This window comes from Symphalangus syndactylus, chromosome X (genome assembly GCF_028878055.3).
Source record: "Symphalangus syndactylus isolate Jambi chromosome X, NHGRI_mSymSyn1-v2.1_pri, whole genome shotgun sequence".
NCBI lineage: Eukaryota > Metazoa > Chordata > Mammalia > Primates > Hylobatidae > Symphalangus > Symphalangus syndactylus.
The window spans coordinates 151,170,457-151,196,821 of NC_072447.2; the positions used below are offsets into that span (position 1 = coordinate 151,170,457).

General features: G+C 38.6%; 1 protein-coding gene across 6 annotated transcripts in view; it reads left to right on the forward strand.

Moving 5' to 3' along the window:
* Positions 1 to 26,365, forward strand: part of AFF2 (ALF transcription elongation factor 2) — a 509,233-nt gene that overhangs the window by 130,399 nt on the left and 352,469 nt on the right. For 3 of the 6 annotated variants that reach the window (XM_055267794.2, XM_055267797.2, XM_063634721.1), the window contains exon 2: positions 17,602 to 17,734. In XM_055267794.2, the coding sequence (XP_055123769.1) occupies positions 17,602 to 17,734 (133 nt within the window). The remainder of the gene's footprint in view (positions 1 to 17,601; positions 17,735 to 26,365) is intronic. The other 3 variants (XM_055267796.2, XM_055267798.2, XM_055267799.2) reach the window with 1 other exon arrangement.

Here is a 26,365-nt window from a genome sequence, read left to right on the forward strand (position 1 = left end):
GTCTTTGATTGTTGTGCTCAAGTAAAACGTAAGAGGGTAACTGTGGCCCCACTTATCTAGGGAAATTGAGCATCTAGTTATTTGAGGTAATTTGAGCGTCTTGTGTCAGACTCTTAAGCTACTTGCATATGAATAGAAAACATTTCCATGGTCACTTTTGGATGGTTACTTTTGCTGAGTTTTACAGAATAATAATACCTTACATCTCTATGTAAGTGGGACCTGTTCCCTCTTCTCTCCCTCTCTCAAAGATCTAGTGTCTCCTTTCATAGAAATAACAAGCATAAATATAAATAACGTGTATAAAGCAAATTGTCTTCAACAGACGTTTTCACATACCTTATCTTATTTGAGGGTCACAGCAATCCCTGGAGATACTTAACTGTTGAGAAGAGTCAGCCTTGCAGAGCTGAAGTGGCTCAACTCAGCTCTCATGGACATTAAATGGCAGAACAGGTGTGGATGACATGGGCCTTCAGGCTCTCCCCTGCCTCACCCAGTGGGCACTCTTCATGTGTGAGGTGGTTCTGAGAAGAGACATTTGAAAGTTTTCATAAATCATTCTCATGCATTCATTTGCCTCAGGAAGAATTTTGAAGCCCTACTGTATGTCATGTAATGGTTTGAGGCACTAGGATGACCACAGTGAACAAACCATTATACCTGTGTTAGGCAAAATAATGCCCCGCCTCCCCCAAAATGTCCATGTCCATATATATATATATATATATATATATATATATATAATGTGAATACACTACAAGACAAAAAGGACTTTGCAGATGTGATTAAGTTAAGAAATCTCTAGCCGAGGAGATTATCCTGGATTATCGTGATGGGCCTAAAGTGATCATAAGGGGTCTAATAAAAGGAAGGCAGAAGGGTCAGAGTCAGAGAAGGAGATGTGATGAAACAAGTAGGGGTGAGAGAAAGAGAGATCTGAAGATGCTGTGCTGCTGGCCTTGAAGATAGGGGAACGATCGCCAGCCAGGCAATGAAGGTGGTCTCTACAAGCTGGAAGAGGCAAGGATATGGATTCTCCCCTGGAGCCTTCAGAAGGAATGCAGCTCTGCCAACACCTTGATTTTAGCTCAGTGAGACCTATTTCAGACCTCCTACCTCCAGAACTGAAAGAGAATAAATTTTTTGTTGTTGTTTGAAGCCATTGCATTTGTAGTAATTTGTTACTATGAAACTGACATAATACCTGTCTTTAGAAACTCATTATGTATTTTGGAGAATGGCACATAAACAGCTCCATCAGAGAGGAATAAGTGACGTTGAAGAGAAGCTGCACAGTGTTGGGGACTGGAAACTCTGAATGCAGCCTGGATGAAAGGTGCAAGGCTTCCTCAAGGAGGCAACAAGGAAGATGAATCACAGATGTATGGGCATTTCAGAAATTAGTAACTGGGGCACAATTTTGTATGTGTCACTGTGCCCAGGGTAGGGCCACTCCAGAGGGAAATGAATAATAGCCTGAGGATTCTATTTACATTGAGGAGCAGGGGACAGAGAAGTAGGGGGCCCACCACTCATAGGATTCTGTATCCTGGCCCAGCATTGGTAGAGTTATCCTATCTGCTTCCATGGAATAAGGAAGCCCACAGCCTGGGCATCAATTATAGATCTGTGTAAAAGCTACATATATGCAATATATATCAGTATGTGGATATATATATATATATATATATATTTTTTTTTTCATCTAGTGCCCCCAGCATATATATCAGCATAATATTCAATATCCATTAACTTAGGGACACACTGTGGAATTTGAAACAGCTGAAGCTTGAAGTAGATCATATCCTTTCTTTCCAGTCTGCATTGGATCATACATTACGATGAATAGAGGCAATTATAGGCAGATTCAATGACAGTGCTGCCATTTATTGGAGTATAATTCCTCTAGCCAATCAGTGCTCTAAGTAACAATAAATTATGTTAAACTTCCAGTACTACTTGAGCATGTCGAGGGCTGTGGATCAATGAGTGTCTGATACTTGAAAAGCTTCAGCATTCAGTTCTTGTTGAATCTGTAATTAACAAATGAAACTAAACTAATCATAGTAAATTGTTCATTTGGCTACATTTTTGTTGTTGAGCACACTGAGTGCTGAGGAACAAGACTGTGAAGTGTTGCAGAGCATGGGCCCGCACTCTTCTATTTCAAGGTGCCCAGCAGCAAATGATTGCATCTATCAAAGCATGTGAATGGTGAGTTGCTGTGATAAAATGATTCATCCTTGCGGGATGCTGATTTATCTGGCTTGAACAGTATGTGTTAATAAGAGATTGTTTTATATTAAAAGGCAGAGTTTAATTTTGATAGATTGGCTAGCAATTTTCCAAGAAAGTATCAGTAAACTGAGGGAGTTCTAAAAGTTGTGTGTGAAATGTATGTGAAACAGGTAGAAAAAAACTCCTGGTGGCTTATGTGAATCAAAATTTTTTCCAGCTATTCTAAGTACCTTGGGAAAAAAAAAACAGACATAAAAGGCTTCAAAACTGCACAGTTTAGATTTAAAGACACAGTTATTGGTAGATTGTCCGACTCAATTATTTAGTCTTTTTAGCTTCTGTGCCTGAAAAATGACTTCATCTTATAAAAGGCAATTTACATTAATCCCGGAATAGTGCTTAGGATCTTTAAATATTTCAGAGAAGGGCACGCACTGGTTCCCACATACCAGCACACTGTTTGTGATGTTCATTAAAAATATTAGGGACCACGATGTTCAGAAACTACTTAGCATAATTTTGTTGTACTAGTTAACTATGCACCAGTGATGCTCAATTGGGTCTTAGCATTAATACACTCATAATATGCAGTGCACTGCTTCCATATGGTGCATTGGGTAGAAGCATATTAAACATATTACACAAACAGAGCTCAACACCTCACATATTATTGATCAACAATGTACCAATTAGACAATACAGCAGTCATGAAAATCAACATTGGCATATGTGCCCCAGATCCAGATGAAAGTAGATTGATGGGGAGAAATGAAAATAGAAAAGGGGAGATAATTAAACAGGATGGCATAAGGCCGCATAGGTTAGACTGTTACAACAAACCCAAAGGCACAGTTTTTTATTGTCCTGAGGCACAGCACTGAAAGCAATATTGTTTAAGCTCTAAGTGACTTATTAAGTAGACCTAGAAAATTTCTACTTTTAGGCTAGTGCTGACCAATAGAAATATAATGTGGGCCACAGATACAAGCCACATATGTGAGTTTGAATTGCAGCCATATTAAAAAGGAGTATAAAGGAACAGATGAAATTAATACATTTTATTTTAACTCAATGTATGCAAAATATTTCATAATTGTGTCTGTATAAAATTATTAATGCTATATTTAATATTGTTTACATACTAAGCCTTTGACATCTGTTATATATTTTACACTTATAGTACATCTTAATACAGACTAACCACATTTCCAGTGCTCAGATTGGCTAGTGGCTCAGATTGATCAGTGGAGTTTTGGATTATTTCATTACAATTGTATCTTATCCTCCGGTTTATTTTATGCTTCTTTGGATAACTGGGTTTTTTTTTTTTTAGAAGGCTGCAGAGACAGAGCCTCAGAATAGTCCAGGAACTTGCCCCAGGTCACACAATCTCTAAATGGCAGAATCATTCTCGCGGGTCTTTCCACCACGTGACCTCCTCCTTCTAAAAGTCCATTCTTTGTATGTTCTTCCATATCTTTGTTTTCCATAAAAGCACAATTATCTATTAGCTAGTCAATTAATAATGATAACCCATTGTATTAGTCCATTATTGTACTGCTGTAAAGAAATAGCTGAGACTGGGTATTTCAGTCCATTTTCACACTGCTATAAAGACATTACCTGAGACTGGGTAATTTATAAAGGAAAGAGGTTTAATTGACTCACAGTTTCGCATGACAGGGGAGGCCCCTGAAAGTTATAATCATGGTGGAAGGAGAAGGGGAAGCAAGGCATGTCTTACATGGTGGCAGGAGGGGAGAGAGCAGGGGAACTGCCACACTTTAAAACCATCAGATCTTGTGAGAACTCCCTCACAATCACGAGAGCAGCATGGGGGAAACCACCCCCATGATCCAATCATCCCCCCACCAGGTCCCTCCCTTGACACTTGGGGATTACAATTCAAGATGAGATTTGAGTGGGGACACAGAGCCAAACCATATCACTTGGTAATTTATAAAGAAAAGAGGTTTAATTGGCTCACTGTTCTGCAGGTGGTTCACACATGGCTTGGCTTCTCGGGGAGGCCTCAGGGAGCTTTTACTCATGGCAGAAGGCAAAGCAAGAGCAGGCACCTCACGTGGCAAAAGAAGGAGCAAGGGAGAGAGGGGAGGTGCCACACACTTAAACAACCAGATCTCATGAGAACTCATTCACTATGGCAAGTACAGCACCAAGCCATGAGGGATCTGCCCCTGTGACCTAAGCACCTCATGAGATTTGGTGCTTTTTGTCAAATATCCAAACTATATCACCCAAAGAAAGCTACTCTCTAAAAACCTTAAAATAATGTCCCTTTGCTCTAACACTTAGGACCTCTTTCTACGTTCTAGATAAACAGAATTTGAAAGCATTTTACAATGACAGCAGGGGGTGGTATAGAAGAAAAATTAACTGCACCTGGACTCAGACAATCTGCATTCATATTCTGGTTTTGCCCCGCATTACCTGAGTGACAGTGAATGCTAAGCAGTCAGCCCCTCTGGGTCTCAGTGCATTCATCTGTGAAATGGGAAGTCAGAGTGCCTGTCTGGCCTATTTCTCAAGATTGCTGCAAGTTTTGTGTAAGATCGTATTTGTGTAAGGAATTGCTCAGTGAAAAGTACCATGCAAGTGGAAGAGTCTGTTGTTTCTCAAAAGAGAAACATTTTAAAATCCCAGTATGCCCCATATTTGTTCATTTGTTTATTTGGTAATGACATCAATAATCTGTGAATTTATTCACCTTCAAAAAAAATTCAGCCATGACAGATAAGGCTAATATCATCTCAATATACCCCCAGCTCCACCCGTCACTTGCTTAACTACCTACTGCTAGTTTGCTTGATACAAGCATTTGGTCAAAGTAAGAACATTTGTATTAAGGCCCAGTGCTAGATAGGAGACAAGCAATTGGTGCCCACATAGTTTTGAATGGAAGGCTGAGCTGGTGACCCCAGGTAAGCAGAGGCCTCTCACCTCCACAACAGAAAACATTTGTGCCAATGGAATTTCTCCTATGCTGCCACATATAACATGTTTATTGTGTGTGTAAGGGTGTATGCATGTGTGTGTGCAGTGCTGAGGCTCAAGAATGAATTACGCACTAGTGGGTAAATCCATTGGATCCACACAAGATGCAAAGGATAAACATGGCTCAAATTGAGTCAAAAAGAAAGAAGAAAAGCAAGCATTTTCTGTTTTATATTAATTGGTAGGAATGTGGACTGTAAATTTCCTCTGTGGCAGTATTTGGTGCCGAGAATGTTTTCTTTATTCAATGAGGATAGTAGAGGAGAAGAAAAATCTGCCAGTAAACACTATCATACCACCTTAAGTAGTACTAAAGATAATGATTCTAATGCAGATAGAAAAAGGAGCTATTTCATCAATGATAGTAAGTTTTGTTTAAAATATGAAATATTAAAATATTAAACTGCAAGGTGTTGTCCATTTTTATTCACTGTCCTTCAGAGAGCAAATGCAAAGTTACAGAAGAATTTTATTAAAAATAGCATGCCTAGAAGAAGCATTGTTAACCAAATTACTATCACTGATATCATTTACATGTGTCATGTTTCAAAAGAAGGGTGTGTTGTTTTAATTTGCTTTTTAAACACCACAACAAGGTCTCCAAACATTTAAATAAAACAGAAACAGTTCATTAGAACAGAAGAAAACTATCAGAATATACTGGTCACAACTTGCTTAAAGCATTTCTGACAGCAGCCCTCTGTTGAAGAGAAAATTGCACAAATTGCCAATTATTATCATTTTTAATACATAAGCCTTCTACCGTCTCCCTCCCTCCCTCCCTCTGGCTTCTATGTGATTGTGTTCAACAAGCATATTTTCAGTGGGACCATTTCTATTACCAAGTGATTGAGCTCTGATTTACACATCAATTACCTACCTTCATGGAGATTTTCATGCTCTCCTAGCTGACATCAATGAAACATAACTGCGTAAATGCTTTATTTCATACCAGTTTTGGATAACTGAGACTGATAACTAATCATATCGAGAGACAATGTGCTATAATACACAAAACAATAAATATTTTCCTTTAAGAATCTCATCTATTCTTTATGAGTTAACCATTCACATGCTTATCTCAGTTGTCCATTTCTTCAAGGATCTTCCTGTCACTGGGTATCTCAAATGAAGTTACGGTTTTACCCTAGAATACAAGCATTTGCAAAGGCCAAATTATCAGTTTCCAGCTTCCCCGAGGCATAGAAATTCTTATTGTTTTCCTTCCAGTGTTGTAGATCTCTTGTTCACTCTTCCATGTTTGTCCCATGGTATCATCTTTAATACCACTTCATTCATGTGTACTTGAATTAGCTGAAGTGTTCAAGTCCCAGCTGGAACACAGCTGGCTGATTTTGTTTCCTACCCCAAGCCAACCTGAGAGTGTTCCTATGGCACTTTCCTCATAAAGTTATAACATGTGTTACTCTGCACTGCAATTGTTTTGGAATGGATTTGCCTCTCCTTCTGGGCTGTGAATTTCCCAAAAGCTTTTATTATGTCTTTTTCTTCTTTTTTTCTGAGCACTAAACATGGTACCTGGCATGACGTAGATATCCAGTAAGTGTTTGTTGATTAAATAGACAAATTAATGTATTAATTAATATTTTGTCAACATTTGTCACTGAACTTAGGTAGAAAAATATGTTAGCCTGTCATTTGTTCATTCCGTTGAAAAATATTTATTTTGAGCTGAACACTGAGCTTGGCATGTTTCCAGATAAATGGGAAGCAGAAATGCATTATTCCTCTCTAGTGACAGTTTCATTTAACACCCACAAGTTCTTTCAGACATAGCAGGAAAGGGGAGAAAGAAGAATGAGTTGGAAAGCCAAAGGAGAGTTGTGCCAGAGAGAGTAGAAGGGACAGGATTAGAATGGATCGAGTGCAATATAGAGAAAAAAAGACAAGGTCTAGATGATCTGCACGCACTGTGAGGAGACCTGGAGATTTCATTGTGAACTGGCTCAGAAATGCAGTCTGTAGGTGCATGCATTTGGTAGTTTGAAATCAAGGTGTTGGCAGGGTTGGTTCCTTGTGACGAGTATTAGGAAGAATCTGCTAATTCTTCCTAATACCCCTGAAGTTTGAATGAAGTATGAAGTTTCTGGTAGTTTGTTGACAATATTTGGCATTCTTTGGCTTGTAGAAGCATCACTGTGATCTCTGCCTTTACCTTCACATAGATTTCTCTCTGTGTTTCTGTTTTCACATCTTCTCCTCTTATAAGGATGCCAGTCTTATAGGATTAGGGGCCCGCCCTAGTCCAGTATGACTTTATTTTAACTTCATTTACATCTGAAGTGACCCTGTTTCCAAATAATGTCATATTCTGAGGTACTGTGCATGAGAATCTCAACATAGGAATTGTGGGTTGGCACAATTTAACTCACAGCAGGGTTACCCTGATTCTAGTCGGGTACCTTGTTAGGGCAAGAGGGAGAAGTGTAACCTAGGGAAGAGTCACACCTATAGGTCCACATGAGAAAGCAAGCCTACGGTCATGACAGTTTGGTGCTGCCCTACTCTCATACTCAGGCCGGGGCTCTGCAGGAGTGCGTGGTAGAAGGAGGCAGGGCCAAAAGGTTAAGCCTATAGGGGGTAGAATTTGCCTGGGCAAAAATTAGTGAGTGCAGGTGGATCAAAGGGTTTGTTGAGATGTCAAAACAGAGTCAGCTTAAAATTGTCAATTATAAACTGCTCCTTAAGGGCATTAATTTCCTTAGTTTAAAAGTAATTAAGAATACTATTTCTGAGAAAATATTGTTTTAAATTAAGTAGTTATTGAAATTGCCTTGCTTTTAGCTAAATGAAAATAAAACACCTTTTAAAAGTGTCACTTATGAGAAGCCAGAAGGTTATATTAAGACTTTGACTTGGAAAAGAATTCCTGATATTTAATGGGCATAGAGAGGAAATACTTCAGGTAGCTTTTTCCTAATTTGAAAGACAGAGCTGTTCTGTGTAAGTTGGCTGCAGAAGAAACTGGTATGGAGCTTGGGACGTGGTGCATGGGATGAAGCCAGGACACATTGGGACAGGACAAGGGCTCATCAAGAACAGAGGGCCAAGCTAAGCCTTGGGCCACTGAGCAGGGTTACTATGCCTGCCTCACTAGGGCAGGCAGGCCTGAGGAAAGAGGAAAAGGAGGAGGTGAAGGAAGAGGAGAAGGAAGACCTCATTGATGACATCAACTGTGTACTCCTGAGCAGCACCACAGATTCCATAAACTGAACCTTGCCTCAAGCCAGAATTCAAATAAACCATGAAGTACTTTAGAGCCATCACAAGTATTCTAAGCTTGTCACTGCCTCTCTGCTTCCTTTCTCGTAAATCCATGGGACCATTTCTGGTTGTGGAAAGCATCCTCCTGAAGTAAATCAAGAATTAGATCTAGTAACTTTTAAAGCTCAGCATTAGTATCAACTTTGATTGATTTAGATAGGGAATTATAAATGACATTGGTTCAAATTGACAGTAAAGAGTGAATGAAGAAATATTGGAAGAAACATGAAGAAACAGGAAATATGTAAAAAATTGTTACCTCTGATTGGCAATGGGGAACAGGGTGGATGCTGACAAGAGTGGAAGCGGGAATGTTTTATATCAATTTGATTTTTATGTACAGTAGTTTAAATTTTTGATCATATTCAAAAGTCATAAAATATAAATGAATACATTTGCTATATTCACTATCCGATTACATATTTGCTTGGTTTTTGACATCCATTCAAGGCCCCTACTAGTCTTCAGGAAGTATTTTTATAAGCTTCCAAGTCATGCAGTTGTTTGCAGCTCTCTTGGTTTGGCCATGTTGAGTGTGAGGCACTTGTAAGGCACTGGTTTCTGTTACAAATGGGTCAATGAGCCATATGAAGTGATAGTGAAGCCTCATTTTTAATTAATAGGTCAGAACTAAAGTTATTTTAAAATGATTTTCTATAAAAATGGAAATCAGACATGTAATCTAAGAGCATGTTATAAGAGCAGAAAAAAAACTCAGGGATCCTTAGATATCTATTGTGCAATAGAGCTGTAGTAGGGTATGTGCATATGGAAGAGGACAAGGATGTGCTTGACATGAGATTCAAGGAGATAAAATCAGACATTCCATAGTTGTAAAGGGATAACTGACACGTTCTGAGCTGCTTGGGGGAGAAGGGAAGTAACACTTGTTGAGGAGATAGGCACCCGTCTCAAGCAGTCAGGGATATTGGACCGTATCTCTTAGCCAACAGTTACAGTGTATGAGGACAAAAGAATTTAATTTCACTGGAGAGGTTGCTTTCAGAGGACATTTAATTGGCATACAAAGTGGTTGATATGCTGAATACTGCTGCAGGCAGATGGGAACCTTTGGGTTGCTAGAGTCATGGTCATTCTGTATAAAAGTGGCATTTCCATTAAAATGGAATCCCCTGAAAATGGAGTTTTAGTGCACTCTTACAATATTTTTGACAATCAATATCCATTTGAGTGTCTACCTATGCTTGCTTTTCTGAGAAGAATGTAAACCATGCTCTAATAGCCCCTGAGAAGCCGAGATATTCTGAAGATAGTTAAGATTTTAGACATACCTTCTGGATCAATTGCACTGTGCATGTTGTGTGAGCAGAGCTTAAATATGTGGATGTGCCTCTCTGTGAATAGAGTGCCCTTCTCTTCTGTGAGTAAGACTAGAATCTTTATGACCAAGAGGGTGGCCTCTGGATTCTCACAGCCCCAGCGGTTACTGTGTTTTTGTACCACTGACTAATTGTATGGTGTTGAGCACGTTAACCTCCCTGTGTCTCATGTATCTCAGTTTCCTCATCCGCAAAATGAGGATGGTATACCACTTCAGAGTTTTTTGAGGATTAAATAAGATAATACTCATAAAAGTCCTGGAACAGTGGCTGGCATAAACAAGGAATCAACAGATAGTAATTATTAGTGTTATTGTTGTTCTTCTGCACAAGTCTATTCTTATAATAACTGCTTTCACCTTCAAGGCACTTTTCCCAACATATACCAGCAATGTATATTTCTACATAGTAGAATACATTAGTTCCTAAAGGTGTTTGGTCCTTGATTTTCCTTCATGAAATAAAGAGACAAATGATCTCTTCAGGTTAAGTTTGTCAGATTTTGATATGCCCAAATGGGTCAAATAAAGAAATTCATCTATTAATATAAAGACCAGGAGTTATTTTCCATGTGATGCCTGGGACTCACTGTGAGATCCTGATGCAGTTGGTCTAATGTAGGCCCTGAGCCTGGAGATTTATAAAATCTTTTCTGGATGATTCCGATGGGCAGCCAAAATTGTGAACCAAGTGATAGAAGAAATATTTAGAAACATTTAAAAAGTTATTATTTTAAATTTCAAGTCATTATTAATTTGTGAATTCCATTTTTAAATTGACCAACTTAGTGTCTCTGTCTCAAAGGTCATATCTGAGTCTATAGAGAAAAATTCGTAAAGGATATCTAATGAAATTAACTTAATCTGTTACTAGAAAGACTTCAGACTTCAGCAACCATGAAATTTTGCTGTGTTTTTACAGAGTAAAGAGGACCCAAAAGCTATAAAGAGATTTACATATCGCTTTATCAGGGTGTCAGTCATCTTATCTGTTAAATGTGAGCAGTCATTAGTAGTTTACAGAAGCCTTTTTTGATAACTATCATACGTAATCTTTACACTAACTGCATGCAGAGAAGACATAAAGTTTATTTTCATGTACAAAGGAGGAAACGGAGGCTTTAAATGTAAAGCAATTTATTAATGAACAAGAAACTTGTAAGTGAAAGAGACAGAGCCTGTCCCAGATCATCTGAATCTGGATGCCATCTTTTTTGGACACATTGTAAAATTCCTTAAAGCTTTCTACCTGGGAACAACAGAATCTGTTTCTTTGATTGGCATCAGGTTAGGTTTTTACCGTTCCCAAGTGTATTAAATTATCTTTGCAGCTTGAGTATTTGGTATTTGTTAGAGAGATGACAACGTCTTCTTGAGTGTTTGGTAGGCCAGTCAAAATAATTTTGTCCAAAGCCTAAGCCACACACTTTTTTTCAAAAAAGCAAATATGTTTTCCTTATGACATTTGCATTGACCATTGCTTATGTATGTACAGAAAGGTTATTCATGTTCAGTTGGAGGATGCAGTGACTTAAAAACCTCTGACCTTAAAGAGGGAAAAGTCTAATGGGAGACTTAGAGAATCCTGGTTAAATCATTAGAAAAAAACAAGATTGAGCCCTCTTAATGAGCACAGTATATCATAGGACCAGGAATATCCATACAGTGGAATATTATTTAACTATAAAAAGAAACGAAGTCCTGACCCATGCTACAGTGTGGATGTACGTTGAAAACAGTATGCTCAGTGAAAGAGGCCATGCACAAAAAACCACATGTTGCATAATTCCATGTATGTGAAGTATCTAGAAGTGGCAAATTCATTCAGAGAGAAAGTAGATTAGTGGTTGCTTAGGGCTGAGCTGGATGGTAGGATTGCAGGACAGGATGATACCTAAAAGTGTACAGAGCCTCTTTTTGAGTTGATGAAAATATTCTAACATTATATCATGGTGATGGTTTCAAGACTCTGTGAATATGCTAAAAACCACTGAATTGTACACTTTAAATGGGTGAAATTGTATGCTATACTAGTTATATCTCAATCAAGCTGTTATTAATGAAAAGAGAGGACTAGAAAAGGAGCAAAGCAGGGGATACAGAAACAAGGTAGGAGGGATGGCTGTTGGGGGGTCTGCCTGACTTAATTGGAGGATGATTAGACAGGCTTTGCAGATGGGCTGAATCTTTGCTTCCATTTTCAGAAATGGAGGGGATGAGGTAGTCCCAAGATGCTCCTACATTGAAATATTAAGCCTGTTTCTGCCAGGACTTCTGGACTATTGATGTCTACATAATTTAAAAACCACAGATTTAAAGGAAAATCAAAAACAAATTGGAATGATCAGATGGGCAGCTGTCTAGAGCTGAAAACTTGTGTGTTTCTCACCTTTTCATTCTCTTCTTGATTATTTTTCATGAGAGACAGTGTTTGCAGGGAGATAGTTCATTTGCTGAAGAGAGTGGTGGTATGCTGAGTTCCTCATGAGTCTCACCATTAAATATGGCTGAGGAGGTTCTACTGGTTTTAGAAATTCCTTTCCAAGGCCGCTTACCTCCTATTCTTTTGCACACCTCCAGATCCAAGGTTCTTGTGTTTTTACTCTATATGTGTAAAATAATGATGGCCTGTTTTGAGCTGTTTTTATAGTTTTGAATTTAGCACTTTACATAATGTGGGTTAAGTTTGAAGGTATTGGATAGCAGAGATTTTCTTTTCTTAACAAAAAGAAGTTATGTAGAGATTAGATCAGTGTCAAATTCAAAATAGGAGTGGGTATAGAAAAAGTATCACCTGACACTCTGGAACATATAATATGGATAAATATCTATACATGTTATAGAAGGCAGGGGTTCATTCAGAAGAACCACAGGAAGTGAGTGATAGCTTATGATTGTCCTTTGAGTGGATTAAATATGTATTTTTATGCTTTTGCAAAGATATTAGCCAAATAAAGGTATTTAGTGTAGTTGGACTGGAAAACAAGTGAGGCTGAATTATTTACCTTCATGTACCCCATTACTACAGTAAATCATATATTAGCAGTATTTTAAAACAAATTTATCATTTTAAAATATCAATTTTTTAAAGTTTCCCCAAGTGGCTTTGTAAAATAACCAAATTAGGTAAACAATGAGTATTAACTTCATGAAATATATGAACCAAATGGACTGAAACTGGTTTTTACTCTCCCTCGCCCAGCCTCTTCCCCACAGATGCAGTTAATTTTTATAATCCCTTTAGGGTCTGTACATTTTGATATAAGGAAACTAGTGGTTTATCTATACTCGAATCCAAATTAAATCCCTAAAGTTTTTCCCTACTGCCAATTTCTAATAAAATGCAGTCCTAAGGAAAGGTGACCAGTGGAGTGCATGTGAAACTCATCTTCATTCTGAAGTGTGATGGAAACACAGGAGGCAGAAGGGACAAACCATGTAGCTTGAGAATGTGAAAGCCTGAGTTCCAGCCTCCTAGTTCTCTGACAAACCCGCTGTGAGGCCCATTACCTTACCTTAGTTCTATTTCCTCATCTGTAAAATGAGGGCACTGCAACTAGATGATTGCTAAACTCTCTTCCTGTTTTAAACAGTGTCTGTTGTAAAAGACTAGCCTGCATTGTCAGCCTGCATGGGCTACCACTGTGTGCTAATGAAGATGGCATAATTGAACTTTCTAGATCTCACAGAATCTACATGTCCCACCAATGTACCTGAGGCTTTTAATGAGCAAAATGAGAGTTATCTACATACAAGATAAGTTTCAAGTGTCTGAGAGAAGGAGAAGGCTAGGAGAAGATATTACTTGAACTTGAACATGGAAGAAACAGATTCAGATCTTCCTTTGCCACTAGCTTGATGATGGCTTGAGGAAGCTCCCTCTGTTCATTTTAGGAGGGCCTTAGTTTCCTCTTTTGTAAATGAGGGCAGTTCCTCTGTTTGTGGTGGCCAGGGAAGCACACAGGTGGGTGAAACACAGCTAATATAAAAATCCTGGGCTGGGTGCAGTGGCTCATGCCTGTAATCCCAGCACTTTGGGAGGCTGAGACAGGTGGATCACCTGAGGTCAGGAGTTCGAGACCAGCCTGGCCAACATGGCAAAACCCCACCTCTACTAAAAATACAAAAAATTAGCCGGGCGTGGTGGCTGGTGCCTGTAATCCCAGCTACTTGGGAGGCTGAGGCAGGAGAATCACTTGAACCCGGGAGGTGGATGTTGCGGTGAGCTGAGATTACGCCATTGCACTCCAGCCTAGTCGACAAGAGGGAAAACTCCGTCTAAAAATAAAAAAAAGAAAAGAAAAAAAATCCTATGATAGAGAGAAGCTTCTCACCATCATGCCTTACACCAGGGCGAATAACAAAGTAGTTAAATGGAACTTATTCTTCTTTCTGACCTTTTCCAGTCAGCTAGTGTGGATATCAATGAAATAGCGATTCCAAAAAGGTAACCTGGAGAGAGAGAAACCTAAGGCCTTTGGTTAATTCATAGTAAATTTGGTTTTGAGTGGTCAGTTTTTATATTATCATAATGTGACCAATTTTATTATATCCAGGAGAAAAAAGTTGGAAAAATATCCTAACTTGCTAAGAGTGATGAATCCTTGAGTTGAGCTTTTTGGCTTAACTTCTCAGTATGAACATGGGTTTTCATGCTGATTGATAAGATCAATTCATCCTCTCTTCATCACTGAGAATAAACTTGAATTGTTCATACCGATGATATGATGATTAATTCAGGATTTTGGCTTGAGCATTTCTTCGTGGGCTATGGCGCTCTTTTTCCTTTGGAAAGCAGGCCTGGGTGTATAAAGATATATCGAATTATCAGGGGACAGGCATATACTTTCCTGCAGCCTCTGCAGGGCTCACAGGTTCAAACACAACTTGCCTGAATCATAAGAAATTTAATTGACTAGATAAAGAGGTCCTCATAATTGTAAACTGCAGTAGGTATAACAAGAGGCTAAATACAGAGCTGTGGTTTTAATTAGCTGGTGCTTCAAATTAGTAATGTTGGTTTCAGTCAGAAATCAGTGACGTTATAAACTGAAAGCCTCATCACCATGTAGTTCATTACTCATTAGACCTCACTGTGTGAAGCCTTCAATACAACGCCATGCTGAGCAAGAAAGGAAAAAGTTGGAGATATTTGGTTGCCTTCCAAGAACAGTGGAGCTCTGTAGAGATTAAATTCATTCTTGCCAGAGATATGAGAATTAACTGTTCTTTGTTGGATGTGTTAAAAAATGCAGCAGGCAGTTTTGCTTGCAACAGATAACACCCGCGTGCACACTCAATCTGCTATTCAAATTTGTGTCTGGAATTTGGTAGCTAATGAACTGATGCAAAATGCAGCCAAGAGCCTCCTAACAAATCAAAGCCAGGGCTAAAGCACGGAAAGTGCCCTTACTGCTGATCATTTGAAAGGTTGTCATGCAAGTTGAAGCACGTTTCCTTTTCTTCTCCTTCTCCTTTCTTTTTCCTTCAGGGTTTTAATTATATCTTTCCCTCGGAGGAGAAGGAAGGTAGTTTGCAAAGCCAAGAGACCAAATCACTTCAGTTCTCTTCATGGGAGAATTAAATGTGATCTATGGGCCTGTCATTCTGAGCTGTCAGGTGCACGAAATGAACAGATAGCTAGAAAACTGACATCCTGCTCGCATTACTCAGAAGGAAAAGACTTTGGTTCTTGTTTGTGTGTAGATACTAATCTGCTATGGAAAGCAAAGAAATTAAGTGTCCTTCTCCTTTGTAACAACCCTGCCCTCACTAAATATTGCTTTAACTTGTTACTCTACCCACCCCGTAACACCCAGTCTTTCTTACATTTGGACAAATTGATGGGATTGGATTACACACAGCCAATTTATGGCGTTGAGGTACAGTCACAAGCGCCACACTTAACGGACTGAAGATGTTACTGTGCCTCATTGTTTCCATGTCCGTCTCAAACATGGAGACATTGAGACACACAGCAATTGTTTGGGGTTCTGAGTTCAACTTGTGAATGGAAATGAAAGATGATGCTAGAAAATCTAATACCTATGGAGGGCATCTGAGACTACAAATGTTAGGCTGGCTTCCAATATCTGGACTTGATATCTTCCTTGACCAGGCGAGGCCTAGATGTGGGGCCCTGGCTTTGGGTAGAACTCTGAAGGTTTTCTTTGCTTTACTCAGACAGTGATAACATTTGCTGAATATACTCATGAATGGTCTGGTGAGCTTTAATGTATCTGATGTTGTTTGTATTATGAAAGTATAATGTGCATTTAAACATCCTATAAATGTTGTTGCTGTTTTTTCATGGAGAAATGAGTGTTCTTTATCCAGGAGATAAAGTTATCAAAGTCACTTTGAATGTGACCATTCAAGGATTCCTGTGAAGAAAAGTGGATGATTAAGTGTAGTGGCATTGTACACTCCATGTTTATCAACATCTAGTTAAGCTGCACAGATAGTTTATGTTCTAGGTTCTTACTTTGAGCAAACTAGCCTACCAATGACAGGTATTAAGGTTTCGGATATAGTCAAAGCCTGTCAACTGTAGTTTTATATCAGTAGATCTCTTGTAATTCCTTTAGCTATTATGTTCATTTGCATGCCAATTATCTAATTAAGTCTTAACATGGGAATATTAACATGGGGAAGGAAACCAACATTTATCCAACACCTGCTAGGCATTTTATGTACATTTATGTAATTTAAATTTGCTCAGTGTATATATACTCACTTCGAGTAAGGTTAACATCAAAAGCATGAAAAAAGCCCAATGAATAAAATAAGATACACCACTACGAGACTTATAGATTATGGTTTAATTTGCAGTCTTCATGATGAAGAAAATAATTGTTTTCTTAGTAAGGAAGCATTCCATTCCATAAAACCAAAAGGCCTGGAATAGATCTTAAATATTGTTTAGAAGCTTTTTATCCTCCAACGGGAAGGCCTGAAATGTGATGAGAGTCACAGTTAGTCTTTATAAAACATTTGTTCATTGATGTCATTAAAGGCTTTTGACACCTCCTTTTTTTCATCCATAGTTAGTCATTTGTTATTCAAGTCAGACCCCTTTTTTTTTTGTGAAGAGTTTCCCAAAAAGGCTTCCATTCACCTTTGAAGAAAACTGTGAGAAGACCAACACCACAACAACCAAACAAAAAGAAGTGTAGGTGATTTGGTGATTTTTTTTTTGTGGACTTCCGAAAATGCCCTTAAGTTCTCTTGTGAGTTCATTAAAACAAGCTCACTTTGGCTATGGGCTCAGGACAGAATTCCAATTTATCTTCAGCTCCATACTTTGATAATTCCTTTCCCTTAGGACTTTGTGACATCTGCGGATTCTGAGCCCTAGGTAGTTGGCCAACACAATGTAACTTTAATTAAGTACTTTACTGCACTGTGGACTGACTTTTGGGGAGTATGTAATTGCTTATAATAATCAAACAAGGACAAGGGAAGAGAATTTTGCTTTACTTGCTTGTCATGAATATCATTTCAAATAAGCAAGTTTTTGTTTTCTTCTTTATTCTGAAGAGCTGGTCAGGATCTTAAACTCAATAGGTGTAATGAAAAGGATTATCTGCTCTCTATGCAGTGTCAACTTGGGCAGCAAGTTGACTTGAATTTTTTTCTTATTATTGACAGCAAGGAAAATTTAAATGACTTGCATGATTCATTAATCTTTTTCTCTTTTTGTCTTTTCCTTTTCATATCAGTCACTATGAACAAGACCGTAGTGCACTTAAAAAAAGGGAATGGGAGCGGAGGAATCAAGAAGTCCAGCAAGAAGACGATCTCTTTTCTTCAGGCTTTGATCTTTTTGGGGAGCCATACAAGGTAGCTGAATATGTATGTAATTTTTCTTTCTGGAAAATGGTTGCTTGTTGCATTTTTGAACTCACTAATCAACATTTAATTTGTGTTTAAAGCACCCAACTCATTTCCAGGGGAATATATTTTACAAGTGAAATTTGTACATACACTGTATTTGAGGCAACTGTAAGTTTCTGACGAAGTCTTCAGAAACAAATTTCATCTTCTTTCGGGAGCACAGTATGGTTGAAGAGAGACTTGTGAGACTTCCTGTTTCCAATGAGCCCCTCTCTGCCCAACACTTCCTACAGCAAGGAATGCCCCCTTGACACTTTCTACTGCCGTGATTGTCAGTAGGCAGCTCCTGAAGACTTCATCAGAATGTCAATGGAGATGTCTGTTTCTTTTCCCAATCAGTGTCATCCATTGCAAGGCCACTGTTTTTCTTTTCCATTTTAGGTTGTTAGCAGCTCTTCAGTGGTTTGAGTGCTCTTTGAAAATCATTGTTCTAGAATAAAGGAAAGAAGCCAATCATTTTTCCTGGTGGTTAATAATCATGGGTTAGAAGATTGTCTCAACCAGAGGGGAGTAGTATAGCTAGGTTGAATTTCTAGTGATATTCTGGCTAGTGTGTAGCTCCAATAATCATCAAACTGCTGTGTCTACAAGTATTGATTTTACAATGACTGCTTCTGAACTTCCTATTTGGGGTAGAGATGAGAGGCGACTGGGAAGAGATTATGATGGAAGAATCTTATTGAATTGCTGGCAGCTGGTTGGTTTTTATTGAAATGTAGTAGCTGTGTAATTTTCTGTAATAAAACAAAAATGATGTAAGAAATACAACAATAGAGAAAATTTTCAAGAGCTGTGATTTTAGAAGAGTACCCTTTAAGGGACAGTGACTTCTGGAAACGGAAAGTTCTTAAGGAAGACAGCATAGGCCCAGATACTACTTCGGGGTAGAGAGTAAGCTATTTGGATTGGTGACTGGTGAGACTAGGGTCTTGTTACCTTGTTCAAAGCAAGTAAGCAACTCTTGATTGAGACACTGCAGGAACTTTCAAGTTTGGTAAGCCTGATGAAGAAACTTAGGTCACCTAAGCTACTGGTTTTCAATCTGTCAGTAATAGTATGATCCCTAAAAAAGCAGTGTTCCCATATCAACAGGTTAATTTGTATACTACTTTGAAGGTATATATTTAGATATATAATTGGTTTAACAAACATTTATGAAGGCCTACTATGTGCTTGTCACTGCCTTACACCAGTGTACAAAGAGAAATAGCATAGTCTCTGTTTGCAAGGAGTTCCTAGTCGAGTGGCAGAGATCATTTGAACCAGTGATGGCATGCCTGCGTGGTCACAGAGAGATAGCAAGGGAAAGATCAGCGAAGACTTTGTATTCAAACTCATTATAAAGGGTTTGAACATAATTTTTTACATGATGAAAAAAATCATTACAAATATTTAAGTCATGGTATGGCCAGGACAAATGAACAGTTTAGAATGATGATGTTGGGCAGTGTGGACAGTGGGTTGGAGGAAGGGGAAACTAAGGAAAGATAAAGAAGCTATTGTAATTGATGAGGGGAGCTTATGTCAGGAATGATTTAAGGTAGAGTAAAGAAGTTGAAATTATGGAATTGGGTGTCTAATTGCATGTGGGGAGTATGGAATAAGAATTAATGGTTCCCAAGTTTTTTATTTGAGAGGGTGGTGGTATCATGAACAAGTTGTTCAGGAGGAGAACATGATTGGTGCTTGTAGAGAAAAAATAATTAATTTAGTTTTGAGCGTGTTGGCTTTGAGATGCTAGAGAGATATCAGGAGAGAGCCATCCAGAAGGCTTGGATATATGGGTCTGAAACTCATGGGAGTGGTCAAGGGAGAAGTTTAGGTGTTATTGTCTTATAGGTATCAGTGGAAGCTGTGAGAATGCCTACCATCACTGAAGAGATTATGGAGTAAAAAGGAGGACAAACAATTCTTGGGAGTAGCACCATTTAAGGGGTAAAAGAGGTGGTGAAAGCAGAGGCCAGGAAAGGAAACTCCGAAGGAATGATCAGAGTGGTAGGAAGAGAACTAGGAAAAAAACATTTAATAGAAACCTAGGGAACAAAGGATTTTATAGAGGAAGGATTTGCTGTGCCTCAGAGAGGTTAGGAAAGGTAAGAACTTTAAAGTGGCTGTTTGGATTTGGCAGTTAAGGAGTAATTGGTGACCTTACAGAGAGTTGTTTTATTTGTTGATGACAATGGTCATTGTGGGATGCCAAACTGCCAGGGGTTGGAGAATAAATGGGAAGTGGTTAAGTAAAGAAAGTGAGACAGTCAATGTAGATATGATCTTGCAGAAATGTTTTGCCTGGAGGAAAAAAGAAAGAAAGATACATTAGAAAGTAAAGGGAGGAATTATATAAAGGGAAGCTTTTTAGAAAAATGAGATAAACATGAACATGTTTAGAGATTGATGGGAAGCAAATAACTTCAATGGTGAATGAGAAGGGGGAAGATACAGGAGAGAAGGGTGAGGCTAAGTTGAGCAAGGTCCCGGAGGAGATTAAAAATAATACAAGATGGAGAGTAGTTGAGGAATCATGAGCTATGGAGTGGAAGGTGGGAACAGAACATTAGAATGAGAACAAAGCAGGAGAGGGGAAGGAAGATTGGGGAAGTGTAAGAAATCAGGGCAGAAAATGGAGCTCCTGAAGACTTCATCAGAATGTCAATGGAGATGTCTGTTTCTTTTCCCAATCAGTGTCATTTCTGCAGAAAATGGAAGAGAGGTCAAAGCATGGTAGTTGTCTTATCCTTTCTCAAGCTGAAGAAGGAACAAGGAGATAAGTTTTGCATGTTATCTTTGGATGGGTTAGAAAAATGAGCTTTACTCAAAAGGTTTATTCTTAAAATCCAATATCCACACTATCCTCAACACTATAATGAGGTGAAGAACTCTTGATTTATTCTCCCTTCATAATTTTAAATCACAATGAATTGATGGTCTTGTACCTTTAAGGTAAATGCCATCTTTTCACAAGGCCTGTTATATAGATCCATTTTTTAAATGTTAGCAGTGTCTTTTTGAGTAGGCAGTTGAAAAAAATCTGTTATCAACATTTTCAGAAGTTTCAAAAGCCATCTGTCTTGATATTACAAGGGTACATCAAGTAGGGACATAGATGGGAAGATTTAGTATAGTGTGGGGCAGGGCCTATTGTGTGATTAGTAGCTTGTTACCTCTGTGCTTCCTGTTGGGGAAAAACCTTGTTCTTTTTTTTTTTTTTTTTCTGAGATGGAGTCTCGCTCTATCGCCCAGTCTAGAGTGCAGTGCGACTCACTGCAGCCTCTGCCTCCCATGTTCAAGTGATTCTCCTGCCTCAGCCTCCCAAGTAGCTGGAATTACAGGTGTGCCTCACCATGCCTGGCTAATTTTTGTATTCTTAGTAGAGATGGGGTTTCACCATGTTGACAAGGCTGGTCTCAAACTCCTGGCCTCAGGTGATTGCCCACCTTGACCTCCCAAAGTGCTGGGATTACAGGCGTGAGCCACTACACCCGGCCAAAACCTTTGTTCTTAAGTCAAAACTGTGAAGGAAAAGAATAATGCTAGTGATTGATGACCTAATAATTATTTTTCTTTCACCCTTGCTTTGATGATTGGTTGTTGTCTTGAGCTGCATCCACATTCAGGGTTCCCTGGGAGAACAATGAGGAGTAACAGAGTACTAGAACTGATGTTGCACCTCCATAAGGCTCCCCAGACCAAGACTGGGCTGGATACCCTTGGAGTATCTGGACATGCCAGTGGTCATGGGAGCCCTAGAGCTGGCACATGGTCCACTGGTAGAAACGAGGACATACCACAGCTCTTCCCTAAGGTGGCAGTGGGAGTGCTTATCAAATTTAGAATAAACATGCCTGATGGTGGGTCAGGACTTTCAGGAAAGTTCTTGCTACCCTGAAGCCTAAAACAAGGTCCAGTCATCTGTTCAACAGCCCCAGTGGTTCATAAATTAGCCAACATGAACACTGATCTCTATGACCTATTATCCTTTCTTGGCAGAAAGATAAATGATGATCTCTCATGTTCCTGGCTAATTTCTTTCCCTTCTTTTCTTTGCCTCTACCACTGCTAGAATGGAGAGAATGTTGACCACTCCTAGACTTGGTTGGTGATAGGGAACTTCTCTCTTGGGCTACTTTTGTAGCATATGATTTTCAAATTGGAGTTTGTGTTATCCTTTTGAGAAGGATGTCTTCAAATGTGCCTGAAAAATATGAAGCCATTTGACTTGTCTAGGTTAGTGCACTAAGTTTGGTGAGGAACTGGCATGTAACAAGTGCATGCCAGCTTACTGTCTGCTAGGCACTGTGCTAGAGTTTTATGTGTGTGCTCATTTAGTCTTTATAACAATGTGTGTGCTCATTTAGTCCTTATAACAACCGGGGTGTGCAACTTTCCCATGTTTTCCATGAGGAATTTTAACTCAGAGAAGCGAGATGGCTTCTTTGCATTTTCATATCCTTATACATGGCGAATTTAGAGCTTGCATCCAGTTCTGCATGATTCCATATTTGAAACAGGAAGTTGTTTATCCTCTGACAGGAAGTCAGAAGACTTGATAAGCTTACCTGCTGGGTGATGGTGGACAAGAAACTCCCTTTCTCTGATCCATAGGTTTTCTTTTTCCTTTCTGGATTGAATCATAGTAATTAATAAGAATAGTAACATTTTATGGCTCTTCATAGCCCAATAAGAATGAGGAAACTGAGGTGCAGAGAGGATTATTAAATGGCTTACCCAAGGTCATTTGTGTTGGGGCACACAGAGGTAGAGGCCAGATGGAGGTCAGAGCTACTCTGCTGACTCACGTGGTTGTTTTAAGGATCAAATGAAATAACCTGGCAAACCTTGCTTTGAAATCTGTAAGGTGCTATACAAATTCAGGTATTATTGTTATTATAATTAGAGTAAAGAAGGAAATAGAAACTTAGAGCTTAGAGAGATTAACTGCAAAAATACTAGAATTAGAAAAAGACAAATTACTAAATCACATGTTAGCCACAGTAAAATAAAAGAAAAAAATGAGCTTCAAAACTTAAATTATTTTGCTACTTGTATTAAAAAGAAATACTATGGTACAATAGCCTCCTAGCACATTAGTCTTGCATGCAATGAAATTATACTACTGATTTGTAGATAGCATTAGAAACAAACTGAGGGAAGTTTGCATTTCCTGAAGTAATGAGAGGCAAAAAAGCTTAAATGAGGGAATGCTGTTAGTCATGAGCCACAAACCAGACATGTAATTTATGCCTGAAAATACTTGGAAAATGCATTTCCTGATGGTAGAGAAATTGTGATTACTTAGAAAATAATGGCTGCAGAGGTTACCTTTAAAGAATCAACCAGTTATCTAGACCGGGAAGTAAAGAATTGGCAAAATTGAAAGAAGCATATAATTGATTGAAATGGCTGAATTTCATTTTTGTCATGTTTATAATGTTCAATCAAGATTACCAAGAATATTTTGCTCCTTAATAGGATTACTAAGACTCTGGAGGGTGAAAAAGAACATTTAGTATGAATCAGAAGTTGCTATGGTGTATAATGAGAGTACATTGTGTAGGTGTGTATAAATGTATTTCAGGCCCCATTGGGTTTTCTATCCAGTGGTTCTCATATCTCCATCTTGAGAAATTTAAAAACTGATTGACAGTTACCCACCTCCAGTGGTGGGAAGGTAGAGTGCTTACTCTGGCGACCTGGACTGGACTGCTAATTATGTGCTGATTGTTGAATGGTGAACTTCTTGAGGCTCTGTGTCCATGTGTCCTCTGTGCATAACCCCGCCTCAGGAGGGTCTCAAATTTACCAGTGTCTGTCTTAAGAACTACTACAATAATTCCTACTTGTAGCCACAGAACATCTGTTATGCAAACCATATGGATCTTCCTTCAATCAGCAACTCAGAAAGCATCACCAGTGAACTCAACCTTGAACTGTGCTATACATTTCCTGTCACACGTCCTTCTGAGACAATTGCTCTATGAGGAAACTAGTCTAAGGGAGATGGCATCCCTCTGTTTCTCCAGGTTATCACAGCTTCACTCCTGTGTCATTACTGTGCAAGAAAGCTGCACGCCTGGATTGTATTAGCCTAGACCTCTAAGTCCACATGCAGGCATGCTTTCACTGAGTTAGTCATCATAAGAAAAAGCCTCAAGAAGACATATTTGCATCATTTTGGAAAACGAGGCCCCAAAAATTGTTTCATTGCTCAAGTGTTCTTGTAAACATATCAATGAGAGGAATTCCTTTTTACATTTTATTATCAGACAACCATTTGTCTCATTTAATGAATTAGGATATGCTTCTTTCGATGAAAGATAATTCTATAACCTACGAGCTTTTCCTTTTTGCCTTAGCTACCAGGAAACTCAAAGTTCAATTTAATGTTCAATCATAGTAACCAAGTTAGCCTGATTTTTGCCTTCTATTATGTACCTTTGACTTCAGCCATTGCAAATTCTTTATTTTGATATAGACAGGGTATGAATTTTAATTTATCCTGTTCGATTCTGTAAAAATTTATTGAGTACTCGACAAGCACAAGACATGGTGCTAAATCTTGGGTATATAAAAATAAGTGAAATGTAGTCTCTGACCTTTAAGAACTCATAGTTTTATTCAAGAAAAGATATCATAAGTATAGTATACACTATGTAGTAGAAGGTTGATTTTCTAGACTTATTGAGAGAAATTTCAATTTTCCTCTAATTTTGTTCACATAGACACAGTTTTAGACATTGGCCAATTTAGAAATTCTTTTAATTTCAAGTGTATTTTTAAAACCTAGATATGGAAAAATATATCTAAGCTTGCTTCAGAAACCCAGATCATTATAAGTAAATGTCAGTGAAGAGACATTACAAAGTAGGCAAGGTTCTCCCTACTGAGGACAAGATGAACCTCTTTTATTTACTCCTGAAACAAGAACAGGAATTTGACTAGCTTGCTTGTAAGCAAATGAGCTTTCACGTTCTTGAGTCCTGATTATGTTTCCCTAAGGAGACTACAATGACTTCTCAGGGCATGGAGGTATTACAGTAGTCTCTATGACACCTAGGGACAAAGTTCTGATTTTGCAGAGCTCTGTTTCTGTGAAAGCCAGATAATGAAATGCAGGCATTCCAACGGGAAGTGAAATGGTGTTGTTTTCCCTTGTTGGGTCAGATCATTGAATATGGCCAGACATCACTGTTCATGAGGCAAACATCTGACCCAAGAGGTAATCTGTTTGACAGGCCAAAACAACCTACAAATGTTTAAAGCCTGCATCAGATTCTTGTTGGACCCTCAGCACAATGAAATTTCTTTGTTTTAAATTTAGAGATTGAACAGGGAGCCTGGTTTTGGCTGCTGTCCATGTGGTTCATTGTGCAACTCAGTTGAAGGAGACCACTATATACAAAGAGTTTATTCTTGTCTGGGCTAAAAAGTAATTCCTGCCATTAAAAATGACAAACCTAGAGACTTTTAGGAAATAAAAGTGACTTCTACCCATCTATAACTTTTAAATATATCTTTCAGATGTACTTTTGAAAACAGAGTGATTATTCAGCTGAGGATATACAGAATGTTAATTGTTTAATCACTACTTCAGTACTAAGGATGCGTATGATGCAATATATGATTGGAGGATAAGCAAACTAAAATTGACATATAGTTATTTGATTTCTAAAAATATCTGTCCCTGACAGAGCTCCCTTAGCATATGTTTAGCATACTTTTCCTTAATCTTTGAAATTTATATTTCTCCTATTGCCCTCATTTCTTTGGAAGTGTCTCATATGGTTTCACACACACATGGTATGAGTTAAATACATTATACGGTATATGGAGATGGTGCTAATAATGAGGCCAAGGTTACTGGTTTGATTCTCTCTCTGTTCCTTCTTGGTATCGTTTGCTGGTTCCTCATCTTCTCTCAGTCTCTTAAAGGTTGATGCTTCCCAGGGTTCTCTGCCAATCCATATCTTCTCATTCTATGTTTTCTTTCCCCAGACGACTTCACCCATTTCTGGCACTTCGCCCTCTATCCATCTGCATATCCTCCCATCTTCACATACAGAGGAAACCACACAGCCAAACAACAAGTTTAGACTGAGATGCTAGCCCTGGATAGGTATACTCCCTGTGTACACTAGGAGACTGGGCTGTGTTAAGGGCATGTGAAAAATCTTAGATGTTAAACAACTGTCTTCAGCAGAGAGTGTACCAATGGTTAGATGGTCACTCCCTCCTGTGCATTGAAAATGTGCCCATGGCTTCTGGGACTTGAAAGCCACATAGGGTGGTATTTTTCCCATCTAGTGGCCCAGTTGCCAGATGGCTCCTTGAATACTGGTAGCCTTCTATCATTGCAACATCTTGGGCCAGGATAGTGCAGCCTAGGTACAAAAAGGTCCTTTGGCTTTCTGAATTCAGCAGCTTGTTTTGATAACCTCTTTGGCATATAAATAGAATAAAGAAAGCCACTTTTGGGGGTGAACAACTGAGCTTTCATCAAAGTCATTTCCAAGTATACAGCTACCCACCATTTTTTAGTCATGATAACTTTGTTTTCTGTATTACAGAAACCCATGCAGGAGCATAATTATT